General features: G+C 38.6%; 1 protein-coding gene across 6 annotated transcripts in view; it reads left to right on the top strand.

Annotated features, from left to right (window-relative positions):
* Positions 1-16,473, top strand: part of lrp1bb (low density lipoprotein receptor-related protein 1Bb) — a 993,888-nt gene that overhangs the window by 777,058 nt on the left and 200,357 nt on the right. For all 6 annotated transcript variants that reach the window (XM_061918476.1, XM_061918478.1, XM_061918475.1 and 3 more), the window contains one exon: positions 3,730-3,852. In XM_061918476.1, coding sequence (XP_061774460.1) covers positions 3,730-3,852 — 123 coding nt within the window. The remainder of the gene's footprint in view (positions 1-3,729; positions 3,853-16,473) is intronic.

Genomic DNA, 16,473 nt, shown 5'->3' with positions numbered 1-16,473 from the left:
AAATGTTGTCGCATTAGCTCGTTGTAGTGTAGGACAAAAGAGCAATAAGGTGCAGATATAAATAAATGGTAACATTTTAGTATGGGGAACATATTCTAAGTAACAAAGACTTAATTTAGAGTTATTTGGACACTAAGGGAACATATTGTAAGTAAAAAAGACTTAAATTAGGGTTATAGGCTCCAGCACCCCCGCAACCCCGAACGGGACAAGTGGTAGAAAATGGATGGAAGGACTTCTTTTAGTTCTATATAGCATATAAGTCCCCCCGGAGTATAAGTCGCACCTGCCGAAAATGCATAATAAAAAAAAAAAAACATATATAAGTCGCACTGGAGTATAAGTCGCATTTTTGGGGGAATTTTATTTGATAAAACCCAACACCAAGAATAGACATTTGAAAGGCAATTTAAAGTAAAAAATAGTGAACAACAGGCTGAATAAGTGTACGTTATATGAGGCATAAATAACCAACTGAGAAGGTGCCTGGTATGTTAACGTAACATATTATGGTAAGAGTCATTCAAATAACTATAACATATAGAACATGCTATACGTTTACCAAACAATCTGTCACTCCTAATCGATAAATCCCATGAAATCTTATACGTCTAGTCTCTTACGTGAATGAGCAAAATAATATTATTTGATATTTCACGGTAATGTGTTAATAATTTCACACATAACTCGCTCCTGAGTATAAGTCGCACCCCCGGCCAAACTATAAAAAAAACTGCGACTTATAGTCCGAAAAATACGGTAAGTAAAACCTACCAACGTTGCTTGGAGTAATGAATGAAGAATCATTTTGACCAGAAAGGCTATCATGAATAGTAGACGAAACAGAACGTTTACTTCCGTTTCGAGGCACGAAACAGGAAGTACATTTTCAAAACGTAGCACCTGCAGTGAGCAAACTCGTCCAACAAATGGCACCATAGCACAAACAGTAACCCATCGTTTTACTCTCAGTTGCAAACGATTAGTTGAATACAAAACATTGAGGCCGTTAGCGAAGAACAATCCACACAATAGCTGCACTGTTCTGTAAGCCGCAGGGTGCAAAGTGTGGGAAAATAGTAGTGGATCAGAAAATCAGCTGAGATAGGTTCCAGCACCCCTAGCGACCACAAAAGGGACAAGTGGTACAAAATAAATGGATTGATGTTCCCCATACTAAAGTGTTACCAAATAAATAGATTACTTTACAATATATTGACACAAAAATATTTTATAAGTGTTTGTTTACATACCAATTTTTTTACCAAACGGTGCCTGTAAAGGGTAATAAAGCGGCCGATCAAACATAACAGAAAAGTAATTTTCATGGACCCAATAACTGCGGAAGCTATTGGGTCAATACCGACTCAATACAGACAAATTTGTGAAACTGATACAATACAAAAGGAATGCTATTGTAAATTAATAATACTAACACATGCACTTTTAAACTGTTTAGAAAGCTAGCTTGATTACATTACGATAGTACGTACACATATGCATAAAGTCACTACGATCAAACATACGATGGTTTAGTAAGTATCAATGGTTTTAGTTATATTCTAAAACTTACAAACGTTGCTTGGAGTGATGAATGAAGAAACTACAGTGGGGCAAAAAAATATTTAGTCAGCCACCGATTGTGCAAGTTCTCCCACTTAAAATGATGACAGAGGTCTGTTATTTTCATCATAGGTACACTTCAACTGTGAGAGACAGAATATGGAAATCCAGGAATTCACATTGTAGGAATTTTTAAGAATTTATTTGTAAATTATGGTGGAAAATAAGTATTTGGTCATCCATTCAAAGCTCTCACTGATGGAAGGAGGTTTTGGCTCAAAATCTCACGATACATGGCCCCATTCATTTTTCCCTTAACACGAATCAATTGGCCTGTCCCCTCAGCAGAAAAACAGCCCCAAAACATGATGTTTCCACCCCCATGCTTCACAGTAGGTATGGTGTTCTTGGGATGCAAGTCAGTATTCTTCTTCCTCCAAACACGACTAGTTGAGTTTATACCAAAATGTTATATATTGGTTTCATCTGACCACATGACATTCTCCCAATCCTCTGCTGTATCATCCATGTATCCATTTTGGTATAAACTCAACTTGTCGTGTTTGGAGGAAGAAGAATACTGAGTTGCATCCCAAGAACACCACACCTACTGTGAAGCATGGCAGTGGAAACATCATGCGTTGGAGCTGTTTTTCTGCTAAGGCATGGCTGTCAAACTCTGGACCGCGGGCCAAATTTGGCCCGCCGTGTAATTTAATTTGGCCCTTGAGGCAATATCAAATTAACATTACAGCTGGTCCGCCGTTATTACACAGCAGCGGTGCCGCTGTAACACCGCAATTTCTCACACTTGCCAATCCTCCCGAAGTTCAGTGCCCCTTCCGAAAATCTCCCGGGGCAAGCATTCTCCAGATTTTCACCCGGACAACAATATTGAGGGCATGCCTTAAAGGCACTGCCTTTAGCATTCTCTACAACCTGTCGTCACGTCCGCATTTCCTCCATACAAACAGCGTGCAGGCCCACTCGCATAATATATGCGGCTATTACACACACATAAGTGAATGCAACGCATACTTTGTCAACAGCCATACAGGTCACACTGAGGGTAGCCGTATATACAAATTTACAACTGTTACAAATATGCGCCACACTGTGAACTCACATCAAACAAGTACGACAAACACATTTCAGGAGAACAGCTGCACTGTAACATAACATAAACACAACAAAACAAATACCCAGAAGCCCTTGCAGCACTAACTCTTTCGGGACGCTACAATATATTTTGATATTTACCTCAGAAGGCTGCAAATAGAAAAGAGGTATTACGTTTTTATTTAAATTTCATTTGAAAAGCCATTGATATTTTTTTTATTTATTATTATTATTTGAAGCTCGATTTTGCATGTCGCTATGAAGTTATATAAGCCTTGCTTGTTCAATGTTCAATGCAAAACTTGTTTGGGTCCCTATTAAAAGGTTAATTTGTTCAACCTTGGCCCGCGGCTTTGTTCAGTTTTAAATTTTGGCCCCCTCTGTATTTGAGTTTGACACCCCTGTGCTAAGGGGAGAGGACGATTGATCCGTGTTAAGGAAAGAATGAATGGGGACATGTATCGTGAGATTTTGAGCCAAAACCTCCTTCTATCAGTGAGAGCTTTGAATGGTTGACCAAATACGTATTTTCCACCATAATTTACAAATAAATTCTTAAAAAATTCCTACAATGTGAATTCCTGGATTTTTTTTTTCACATTCTGTGTCTCACAGTTGAAGTGTACCTATGATGAAAATTACAGACCTCTGTCATCATTTTAAGTGGGAGAACTTGCACAATCGGTGGCGGACTAAATACTTTTTTGCCCCACCGTATATGAGTAGAAACGCTTGGGCTGACTAGTGAACGAAACGGCACTTATGTCTCCAGTATAAGGCACGAAACAGAAGGAAATACGTTGGATGTTCAACCTGCAGTGAGTGAACCTGTCCGAAAGATGGCGCCACGGCACAAACAATAACACACATTTTTTAGCCTCTGTGTCGGTGTTACAACTAAATAAGTTGGTTATGGCTGTTGGCGAAAAATGTTGTGTAAAATCCGCAGGGTTCAAATCTTGGGGGAAAAATTAGTGCTTTTTGCGTTTGGAAAATATGGTACTTATGTCAATACAAACTAATACTTGCCTTTGTTGTTCATGGCAGTTTCCCACGGGCAGAAGTGTGAGGAGGGCCACTTCTCATGTCCAAGCGGTAACTGCATCTCAAGTGTGTGGCTCTGCGATGGCCAGAAAGACTGCGAGGACGGAGCAGATGAATTCCAGTGCGGTAAAATAACATTCAACTCTCTACTTTGCCCAATGGTTTCCTCTCCAAGAAGATTGTCTGCTATTGGCTGATGGGATTTTGATATTCTATCAAAAAGAATAGTGTTGTTTCGTGCAATTACACGGATCCAGTCGTGCAACAAACACAACATGCACCACAGCGTATAATTAGGAGAGAAAGAGAGAGAGACGCAGTGATTGTTTATATTGCCACGAGGCGATTTCTAGCCGCTTTGTTTTGCTCTCATATATTTGTGATTTCTCTCGTGGCTCTTTTTTTTTCCTTAGTCAAATTCAAATCGAGATCTACAATGAAACAATTATTACAAACAGCCATTTAATTGTAATTAATGAGCCACCCCTTACTAAACTGCCTTTTGTTAAACATTTAATTGTGTTAGCATGGGGATATGGTGATTATATAGCGACTTGTCCAGGGTGTACCGCGCCTTCCGCCCGATTGTAGCTGAGATAGGCACCAGCACCGCCCGCGACCCCGAAGGGAATAAGCTGTAGAAAATGGATGGATGGATGTTACTCTACCACACGTCATCTTCCATTGATAAGCATCAAAATAAACAATACAGTATGGTCAATATAATCCTGTTTATAAAACTTTGTATTAACGATTGGCGTCGTTAGGTCTATTTTAGACCACATAAAATATTTTGAAGGCCCCTAAATAATTTGGTGTGATTTATTATTTTTTTATATTTTTTTTTCTCACAAAAAAATGTAGAAGAATGCAACATAAATATGTAGGAATATGAGTTTAAATAAATCATAGCATATCCAGTCATTATTAACTATGATTATGTATAATTTGAAGACACTTTGTCAGATTTGTTTTTGTCAAATCCAATCTTTTTATATACAAACGTTTGTATATATCCAGACTCCAATGTGAATGCAAACTGACCCCAATACAGACATGACGTCTTGATGTCGCACTTCAGTAGTGGCGCATTTGTTGCATTTTTCAAGGATTCCGTGCAATCAAAGTCAACATTTTCTGAACAGCGGAGAAGATAATGGAAGAAGATGACTCCCACAGATTTTTAGTGCACAATAACCTCGATGTCTGTTCTGAAGAGCGTGTTGGGGAACAGTGGTGGAACGTTGATTGACGTGAGTTCTTCAAACATTATTTTCATCTGTTTCTGCTAATCCTTTGCATCCATGACACAACCTGACTATGTTATACACCTCGCCGCGAGCACCAACCCCCAAGTTTACTATTTATTTTTTATTCCAGAAAAAAGTTGAATGTGTCGAATGTTCAGATAATGCAAAATGTATGCAATTCCATACAAACATTATTATAAAATTGAAATAACAAATACATTAACCAATAAAGAGGGAGTGCTGTATTAATGCACATTATTTTTAGGGTTTCACGGGCCACATGAAATTATATTTGACAGTTGTGGTGTATATCAGTGTTTCTTAACCATGTATCCATCCATTTTGCTACCACGTTTCCCTTTTTGGGGTCGCGGGGTTTGCTGGAGCCTATCTCAGCTGCATTCTGGCGGAGGGTGGGATACAACCTGGACAAGTCGCAACCTCATCACAGGGCCGTTTCTTAACCATAAAACCATGAATGACAATATCAAACATAAGTCTGGAGCTAAAGTCATAGAGAACGTTCTTAAGCGCCAAAATTATGACTAACACGGTAAAGTTGATTGTTCTCTTGTACTTCAACATTGCATGTAAATGTCCTTTCTTTTGCAGGATATTTGATTCGTACTTATTTTTTGTAATGACCCTGACCTAAGCCTTGATATTTGTGAATAACACATGATTTCCTATTACTTGACAAGGTTTATCAAGTTAAACTCTAAGTAGATTGGATAAAATTATTGAATATGAGTAAATTCAAGAGTAATATTACTATTTCAGTGTCATTGTTTGAGTGGGCGGGCTTCACGGTGGGAGAGGGGTTAGTGCATCTGCCTCACAATACGAAGGTCCTGCAGTCCTGGGTTCAAATCCAGGCTCGGGATCTTTCTGTGTGGAGTTTGCATGTTCTCCCCGTGAATGCGTGGGTTCCCTCCGGGTACTCCGGCTTCCTCCCACTTCCAAAGACATGCACCTGGGGATAGGTTGATTGGCAACACTAAATTGGCCCTAGTGTGTGAATGTGAGTGTGAATGTTGTCTGTCTATCTGTGTTGGCCATGCGATGAGGTGGCGACTTGTCCAGGGTGTACCCTGCCTTCCGCCCGATTGTAGCTGAGATAGGCGCCAGCGCCCCCCGCAACCCCGAAAGGGAATAAGCGGTAGAAAATGGATGGATGGATTTTTGAGTGGGCCATGGGACCTTCTGTAATGGAAAAAGTTAGGCCCCGAGGTTAAAATTTGTTAAGAACCCCTGGTCTATATGATTAAAATAGGTGGCATCTTCTTCTTCTTGCACAAATCGGGTTTGCGATGAATTCCAAATTGATGGCGCTTGTAATCTTTTTGGCCGATGGTTCTGCGGTCCGATCCAAAGCATTTGCTGCACCATATTCCGATGTAGTCGATTAGTATGCAGCACAAGTTGAAGTCTTTCATTCCTGATAATGTCACCAACCACATCAAACACAAGGTCTTTAAAGTCAATAAACAACATCCATCGTTAATGTGCACGTCAAAGAGGTTTTGGGAGGCGATTACTTTTGAGATTTTACATGTTTTGTATTAGATATTATTTTGTGGGCCTGATTAATTAAAGGTCAGGACAGTGTCAGGCAGTGTGGGCTTGCAGTTGTCTGTGGCACACACATCTATCTAAGCTTGGAAAAGGCACAACGATTCCGAAAGCTGACTGGACCAACCTTGCATCGATCAGTTTCACACAACAACATTGTCCAAATAGTAAATTATTTAGTCCTGGTGTAGGTCTGCTAATGCCATGAGGGAGAGGAATAAGAAATCAAGAAATGGTCTTGGAACTATTCTGGTCTTTATATTGTCTAGTTCTGATGAAACTTCTGCTATGGCAGAATTCACACTAATACTGTCTCTTCAGGACAAAAAAATGTTATGAGTGAATTTTTCCACATTCAAATTTCTAAGTTTGTTGTTTTTTATCGATATTATGACCATCGCTACCACCTTTATATCTTCAATAGGCATTAATGGTGTTGGTCAATGTTTGATCCTCAACAATGGAATCCATTACTGAACAATATAATTACATAGTAGCTATTATCACATTTGCATGATGTTAGTAAAATAATGTCTGCATGCTTTGTGTCAATCAGAGATCCAATAAAGATTAATATAATAGAACCATGATTTACGTACTTAATTGGTTCTGGAACATGGTTCGTGAACCGAAAAGTTTGTATAGTGAAACAGAGTTCCCCATAAGAATCAATGTAAAACATGAATCATTGGATCTTGCCTTGACAAAAGTCCCTATTCCAGTGAAAACTGTACATTTTGAAGACACTATAATGTATATACACTGTGTATACATATAGGTACATTTATATATACAATATATTTATATACACACATATATATATATATTTATATACACATATATATATATATATATATACACATATATATATATATATATACATACATACACACAGTATATATATGCATATATATATCAATATATGTACGTATATATGCTTTTGTTATATATATATATATATATATATATATATATATATATATATATATATATATATATATATATATATATATATATATACATATATATATATATATATATATATATATTTTTTTTTTTATATATGTATATATTCATATTTGTACTGTATGTATGTATGTATGTATGTATGTGTAATATACTTTAGTATGGGGAACACATTAACTAGTTGCTTATTAACATGCAAATTAGTAACATATTGGCTTTTAATTAATCATCAGTAAGTACTTAACATTGCTTTATTCTGCATGGTCGTATTATACAACCAGTAAACCATTAACTAATAGTCTTCCCTCAATAACTTGATAATTATTGCGTATTAGTAATGCTAACCCTAACCCAAACCCTTTCATGTTGCCCTAGTGTTCAAATAACTCTAAATTAAGTCTTTGTTACTTTAATAAGCAACTAATTAATGGCGAATATGTTCCCCATACAAATTATATATATATATATATATATATATCTATATATATATATATATATATACGACATAACAAGAAAGTAATGGCTCAATAATATCTTATGTTTCCATCCAAACAACACAACAACATTTTAGCATGCTTCATTGTCAACAAACAAACACACGCACACAAAAGTGTTGCTGGTCCGCTCCAAAACGTTGACCACCATTTTGCAACAATAAAAAACAAACAAAGGAAAATCATTTTTACTTTGTGTCTGCGAATATTTGTGGCATTGTTGAAAAGTCTCCAGAGTGATAAAAGCAGTGGCTTCACGTCGTCACTTTCATCATTAGCACAAACTAGGCAATCCTTCATCGGCTTGTGCCCAGGTAGTTCCTTCTCTTTTGCTGTATTAAAGGCATCCTTTACAGTCTCATCACAATTAAAGACTTACCGCAGACCAAAGCCCCGTTCGCTGATAAAATCCTCAAATTGAAAGTGCTTTAAGCTAAGCAACCAAAAGCTATACAGCAAGACTGCAAGAGTTTGGACACGTTTAAAGCAATTCTGATCACACGAAGTGATCTCTAAGACAGGCCAACACAGCTCTGACCAGCGCAGAGTACGACAATTGTGAACATAAACAAGTCAAAAGTGCTGTTGCTACCGATACTTATTGAAATGGCCACGCCTGTGTGTATAGGATGGAAACTGGATATGACATACGGGGCCCCGCCTCTTTAAAATGGCAGTGATGTCATCAACATGGTAGTCCCCGATGGCTTTTAAGGCCTACTGAAATGAGATTTTCTTATTTAAACGGGGATAGCAGGTCCATTCTATGTGTCATACTTGATCATTTCGAGATATTGCCATATTTTTGCTGTAAGGATTTAGTAGAGAACATCGACGATAAAGTTCGCAACTTTTGGTCTCTAATAAAATAGCCTTGCCTTTACCGGAAGTAGCAGACGATGTGCGCGTGACGTCACCGGTGTGAGGGCTCCTCACATCCTCACATTGTTTATAATGTGAGCCACCAGCAGTAAGAGCAATTCGGACCGAGAAAGCGAAGATTTCCCCATTAATTTGAGCGAGGATGAAAGATTTGTGGATGAGGAAAGTTAGAGTGAAGCACTTAAAAAAAAGAAAAAAAGAAAAGGCGACGGCTCCAGGTGGCGGCAGTGTGAGCGTTTCACAAGTAATTAGACACATTTACTAGGATAATTCTGGAAAATCTCCTATTTGCTTATTGTGTTAATAGTATTTTAGTGACATTATGAAGTCATACCTGAAAGTCAGATGGCCGCGGTGAACGCCAGTGTCTCTGAGAGAAGCCGAGGAGCCAAGATCACAGCTGCCTTTTTGAGCTGCAGGATGAAGTCGCATAATCCACTTAAGTCTCCGGTAAGAGCCAACTTAATATCACAATTTTCCCCCATCCAAAAACTTGCTGGTTGACGTAGAGAAACATGTTCGCTTGACCGCTCTGTGTTAAAGCTTCACAACAAACAAAGAAATACCGGCTGTGTTTCGGTTGCTAAAGGCAGCTATAATCCACCGCTTTCCACCAACAGCATTGTTATTTGACGTCACCATTATTATTTGAACAAATTGAAAACGATTCAGCAGCACAGATGTCCAAAATACTGTGTAATTATGCGATAAAAAGAGATGACTTTTAGCCGTAAGTGGTGCTGGGCTAAAATGTCCTCTCCAACCAAAACGTCACAAACATGCGTCATCATTTTGCGACGTTTTCAACAGGAAACTCCGCGGGAAATTTAAAATTGTAATTTAGTAAACTAAACCAGCCATATTGGCATGTGTTGCAATGTTAATATTTCATCATTGATATATAAACTATCAGACTGCGTGGTCGGTAGTTGTGGGTTTCAGTAGGTCTTTAAGCAGCATGCAAAATGAATGAATGGATGAAACGTTTTTACGCTGAGACATGGTTCACACACGGATAGGCAACTGAAAAGGTCTCAAATAGAGCCGTTCCTAAATCGATGTTCCACTGTCTAAATAAAATCTGACCATGGAACAGTCACTTCTTCGACTGTGACAATGTTTCATTAGGATAATGCAAACGTTGTGTTTGTCTTTCTTGTGTAAGAAACACCTTTGTTCACATTCCAGCGCCTACACAAAGAAAAGAAGCTCATTAGCAGCATTAACTGTCTTAAGGGAAATTGACCACAGATATATGCATGAGTTATAAGTCTATAATTAAAGCTGGGCGATATGGCCTTTTATTAATATCTCGATATTTTTAGGCCATGTCACGATACACAAAATATATCTCGATATTTTGCCTTAGCCTTGAATGAACACTTGATGCATCTAATCACACAAGTATGATGATTCTATGTGTCTACGTTAAAACATTCTTCTTCATACTGCATTAATATATGCTCATTTTAAACTGTCATTCAGAGAGAAACCACAACTAAGTCAATTTACCAAAACTGTGTCTAATAAACAGTTATTAAGCAGTGGCACAAACATTCATGTCAGTTGTCAGAGACATTTTAAAACATGCTATTAGTGCACTTTAGTGCATGATGTCACTCAAAAGACATATTAAAACAACACAAAATTAAAATGCACTTTTTGTACAAAACGCCAATACAAAAATAATATGCACTTTTGTGCATGATGTCACACATGAAACTGTCAAAAAAAAATAGCTGCATAATAGGAAATCAAAGTGTGTATGTCCTTCGCTATGTGGTAGGTTCCTGCGGACGTTATCTCCTTCTGTTGACTATTTTTTTCATACGGTGTTGACATGGAAATGGAAGACGCCAAACTCAATTGGGTCAGTGCTGGTTGCTTCGGCATTTTGTTGATGTTGACATGCGGGGTTTCAAGCACTCTTCATTCTCTAGCGCAGAGGTTTCCAAAGTGCGGCCCTTTCTTTAAAAAATAATAATGAATCAAAATCAATGTCATTTTGAATTATTGACCTATTCAAGGCTTCAATTACGTCACATTAATTTTTCCACTTTGAGATATTTTTTGGGGAAAAATGTTGTATATTTTGTGTTTTGCCATATAAAATGCACTTTTTGTACAAAACGCCAATACAAAAATAATATGCACTTTTGTGCATGATGTCACACATGAAACTGTCAAAAAAAAATAGCTGCATAATAGGAAATCAAAGTGTGTATGTCCTTCGCTATGTGGTAGGTTCCTGCGGACGTTATCTCCTTCTGTTGACTATTTTTTTCATACGGTGTTGACATGGAAATGGAAGACACCAAAATCAATTGGGTCAGTGCTGGTTGCTTCGGCATTTTGTTGATGTTGACATGCGGGGTTTCAAGCACTCTTCATTCTCTAGCGCAGAGGTTTCCAAAGTGCGGCCCTTTCTTTAAAAAATAATAATGAATCAAAATCAATGTCATTTTGAATTATTGACCTATTCAAGGCTTCAATTACGTCACATTAATTTTTCCACTTTGAGATATTTTTTGGGGAAAAATGTTGTATATTTTGTGTTTTGCCATATAAAAAACTGAGCTGTTTTTTTTTTTAAAGAAGGGCCTAAAACCCAAAAAAAACATAAAAAACAATACAACTTAAAATAGACGGATATATCTGAAGTTGATCTCGAGATTATTGTGCTAAAAGTAATAATAATAATATAATAATAATGGATTAGATTTATATCGCGCTTTTCTATTGTTAGATACTCAAAGCGCTCACAGAGAAGTGGGAACCCATCATTCATTCACACCTGGTGGTGGTAAGCTACATTTGTAGTAAAAAGTAAAAGAAATGTCTAATTAATTTTTTTACACGTTAATGAATATAATATATTGGATCCCCAATTATTTTGGTGTGATTTGTTTTTAAGTGTCATTGCTCAAAAAATAATAATAAATCAAAATCCAAAATTACGGCTCCAATTATTATATAATCTCAAAAATTCCACCTAAAAAAGTTATTGGATAAAAATATTGCATATTTTGTGTTTTTTCCATTTTTTTTCCTAATGTTGATCTAGATCAGGGGTAGGGAACCTATGGCTCTAGAGCCAGATGTGGCTCTTTTGATGACCGCATCTGGCTCTCGGATAAATCTGAGCTGATATTGCTCAGCACGATAAATAATGAATAATTCCACTTGTAATCAAAGATAACGGTCAAAATATAAAATATTCTCATGCATTTTTATGTTCAAGAAGTTGCGTTAATGGTAAGAAGTAATTTTTTTATTATTGGTTAGTTTGGGGCTTGCCCTCTTGGGGGTTCTTCAGACCACCAGGCACCGACATGAGAGCCTTTTCCAGGGTTACAATATTTTTTTATTTTTCTATAAGTTTCTTAGTTGCTTTCCAGCATTTGTCTTTTCCTCTTTCGTTCTCGCTCTCTCCTGGCTGCTGCTTATAAACAGAGTGACAAGTGATTAGAAAACAAGTCCCAGCTGGGCCATCTACGCACCTGTCGCTGATTTTGAGGTCAGCCCTGGCAACACCCCGCTTCGCTGCAGGCCCGCAGCCCACGCACCCTCCACAGTTAGCTTCAAAATAACAATGTTATTCCAAAGAATAAGATACCTATTTTACTCTAGAAATGTTGGGCTTACTTTAAAATGCACGCGTTGAGTTGTGTTCAGTGTTGAAAAAAATATTATATGGCTCTTACGGAAATACATTTTAAAAATATTTGGCTTCTTGGCTCTCTCTGCCAAAATGGTTCCCGACCCCTGATCTAGATATTTAAAACTTTACTACATATTACTGTTTTCTGTTCGACATCTTCCCGCTTGAAGCCAAACTACCGCCAGACGATGGACCCCGTGCTGTTTTACTTGGGAATTAATTCTTTTTCCTCCATTTGTTACCCGATTCGCACCTTCTTTCTCTCGTATTACCACTTGCACCGCTCCGCTTGCACCACTTGCCACAGCTAATTTTACTCATTCCGGTACCTCTCTGCTCTGTGAAGGCGTATTACGTTGCACGTGCGACAGTATGTGACATATGTAACAAGGTGCGCTTGTTTTATGTCTCTGTGAGAAGGAGAGACAAGAAAGAGTGAGAAAAGCCGGTAGTGTAATGCCCGCAGCTAAAAGCAACTGTGTGAGAACGTAAATTCCAATACTCACAAAATAGTCGTTTTCTACATCACGCAGAGACAAACCCGCAATATATCGAGAATATTCTATATATGGCCCAGCCCTATGTACAACCCACGAGAAGCACTTCCATTCCCAAATGTAAGAACTTCATTTGGCGCTTCCTTGTGTCCTTCAAATTTGCCTCTGATCATAGAAGATGTGAATTAGGGACGGCGTGGCGCAGTGGAAGAGTGGCCGTGCGCAACCCGAGGGGCCCTGGTTCAAATCCCACCTAGTACCAACCTCGTCACGTCCGTTGTGTCCTGAGCAAGACACTTCACCCTTGCTCCTGATGGGTACTGGTTGGCGCCTTGCATGGCAGCTCCCTCCATCAGTGTGTGAATGTGTGTTAATGGGTAAATGTGGAAGTAGTGTCAAAGCGCTTTGAGTACCTTGAAGGTAGAAAAGCGCTATACAAGTACAACCCATTTATCATTTATAATTATGCCACAATTCTTTTTCAGGACAAATGAACAATATTTAATTTTTTCCCTTTTGTTAATTATCGTATAAAAAGCTCGAGCCGCTGACAATCTGCCTGAGAAGGCAAATCGGTCTGAGGGAAATGTCACTGCATTTCAAAGACCTTCTAATTCCACATCGTCTTCGATAAAATGTGTCACTTCGCCGTGGGTAGCATGAAATATGAGACATTGAAGCGTTTCTTTGATACTTTTAATGTGCGGGAAACCTGTTATTTTGTAATACACTTGAAGCGACTGAAGCAAACTTAGTATAACGTACAAAAAGTCGGAATAATCACGGTTTCCAGATTTAGCCATTTAACATTGATCTAAGTGCTTCGTTACATCTTCCTGTCGAAACTCTGACAGCAAGGTAAATGCATAACTCATGTAGGCACACACACACACAGGATCCATATCCATAATTTCTCGTATCGTCATTTGACCCACTGCGACATATCCTCGCTCTCCTCTTTCAACATCTCATCAAAGCTTTGTCAGACTCTGCCACGTCTGGCATCTGAGAGAAAGCCACCAAAGAATGCCTCCACAGGGAATGCAGACTGACTTGCAGACGTAAACACTGGGTGTAGATAATGACTCGATGCGCATTTTTACACAATGCTCATCATCATGCCTCTCCATGAACCTTTAATGGTTTTCCATCACCGGGGCCCCTCCCTGTTGGCAAAACACACCATGTGCGGGATTATGCGGTTAATTATACTATTAAAGGCCTACTGAAATGAGATTTTCTTTTTTAAACGGGGATAGTAGGTCCATTCTTGGTGTCATACTTGATCAGTTCACGATATTTGTTACGTCTTCGTGGCATCGTGCGCAAGGGGTGCTTCTTCCAAGATGCAGTCGGGCAATGACACAGCGTACAGGTAAGAAAACAGATTTATTTAACTGGGGCGGCATAGCTCGGTTGGTAGAGTGGCCGTCGTGCCAGCAACTTGAGGGTTGCAGGTTTGATTCCCGCGTCCGCCATTCTAGTCACTGCCGTTGTGTCCTTGGGCAAGGCACTTTACCCACCTGCTTCCAGTGCTACCCACACTGGTTTAAATGTAACTTAGATATTGGGTTTCACTATGTAAATCAATCAATGTCAATCAATGTTTATTTATGTAGCCCCAAATCACAAATGTCTCAAAGGACTGCACAAATCATTACGACTACAACATCCTCGGAAGAACCCACAAAAGGGCAAGGAAAACTCACACCCATTGGGCAGGGAGAATTCACATCCAGTGGGACGCCAGTGACAATGCTGACTATGAGAAACCTTGGAGAGGACCTCAGATGTGGGCAACCCCCCCCCTAGGGGACCGAAAGCAATGGACTAAAGCGCTTTGAGTCACTAGAGAAAAGCGCTATATAAATTTAGGGGAAAAAAAACCCTCCAAACAGACTAATAACAAAAAAAACAATGGTGCTAAGGAAAAAGGTAAATAAACATCTACTAGCGTGTGAGCTAGGGAAACAGAAGGTGGCTAAGCGCGAAAGCATTAGCGAGTAAACACTTTAGAACACAAAGAGGCTAGGCGTGGAAGCTAGCAAGTATCAAAACGGATTATTACCAAAGATATCGAAAAGAATGTAGCAAACTTGACGAGACCAGGACGAGTAAATGAAACAGGTCGGTTAATATAGAGTCACTAATCAAAACCAGGTGTGCAAAAAAAGGCAGGTGAACAAATCAAGTCGCCATGGTGACAAAAACAAATCAGGAATTGCACAAACTAAGACTCGGAAGGGTCCATGAATCAAGAAGATAGACACAAATTACTCAAAACCAACTAATGTAAGATTTGAGCGGCGGATCTTAACAATATTGCCATATTTTTTTCTGAAAGGATTTAGTAGAGAACATCCACGATAAAGTTTGCAACTTTTGGTTGCTAATAAAAAAAGCCCTGCCTTTACCGGAAGTATGTGTGCATGACGTCACGAGTTGCCGGGCTCCACACATATTCACATTGTTAATAATGTGAGCCTCCAGCAGTAAGAGCAATTCGGACCGAGAAAACGACAATTTCCCCATTAATTTGAGCGAGGATGAAAGATTCGTGAATTAGGATATTGATAGCAAATGACTAGAAAAAAAAAAAAAAAAGCGACGGCTCCGGGCGGCGGCAGTGTGAGCGTTTCAGATGTAATTAGACACATTTACTAGGATAATTCTGGAAGATCCCTTATCTGCTTATTGTTTTAATAGTGTTTTAGTGAGATTTTAAAGATTGTAAAGACATACCTCGAGTGCCTCAGAGAGAAGCCGAGGAGCCAAGCTCACAGCTGCCTTTTTTGACAGCTGCTGCAGGATGACGGATAATCCACTGATGTCTCCGGTAAAATATATATCACAATTTCCCCATCCAAAAACATGCTGGTTGACGTCAAGAAAACATTTTCGCTTGACCGCTCTGTTTCGCAACAAATAAAGAAACACCGGCTGTGTCTCGGTGCTAAAGACAGCTGCAATCCACTGTTTTCCACCAACAGCATTGTTTTGTATAGTCTCCATTATTAAAAGAACAAATTGCAAAAGATTCAGCAACACAGATGTCCAAAATACTGTGTAATTATGCGATTAAAGCAGACGACTTTTAGCCGCTAGTGGTGCAGCGCTAATATTTCCTGACAGTCCGTGACGTCCCGAGTACTCGTCATCGATTCGCGACGTTTACAACAAGACACTAGCGGGAAATTTAAAATTGCAATTTAGTAAACTAAAAAGGCCGTATTGGCATGTGTTGCAATATTAATATTTCATCATTGATATATAAACTATCAGACTGCGTGGTCGGTAGTAGTGGGTTTCAGTAGGCCTTTAACTGCAACATGTAAGTGTGAAAAACAAAACAACAAAATTATGATTTATACATTTTCAGAATGTGCTTGCTCTATTTTTAAACAAAGAAAACAATCTGAAGTTGT

Source organism: Nerophis ophidion, linkage group LG13 (genome assembly GCF_033978795.1).
Source record: "Nerophis ophidion isolate RoL-2023_Sa linkage group LG13, RoL_Noph_v1.0, whole genome shotgun sequence".
In the NCBI taxonomy this organism is placed as follows: domain Eukaryota; kingdom Metazoa; phylum Chordata; class Actinopteri; order Syngnathiformes; family Syngnathidae; genus Nerophis; species Nerophis ophidion.
This window is presented reverse-complemented; position numbering and strand designations above follow the sequence as displayed.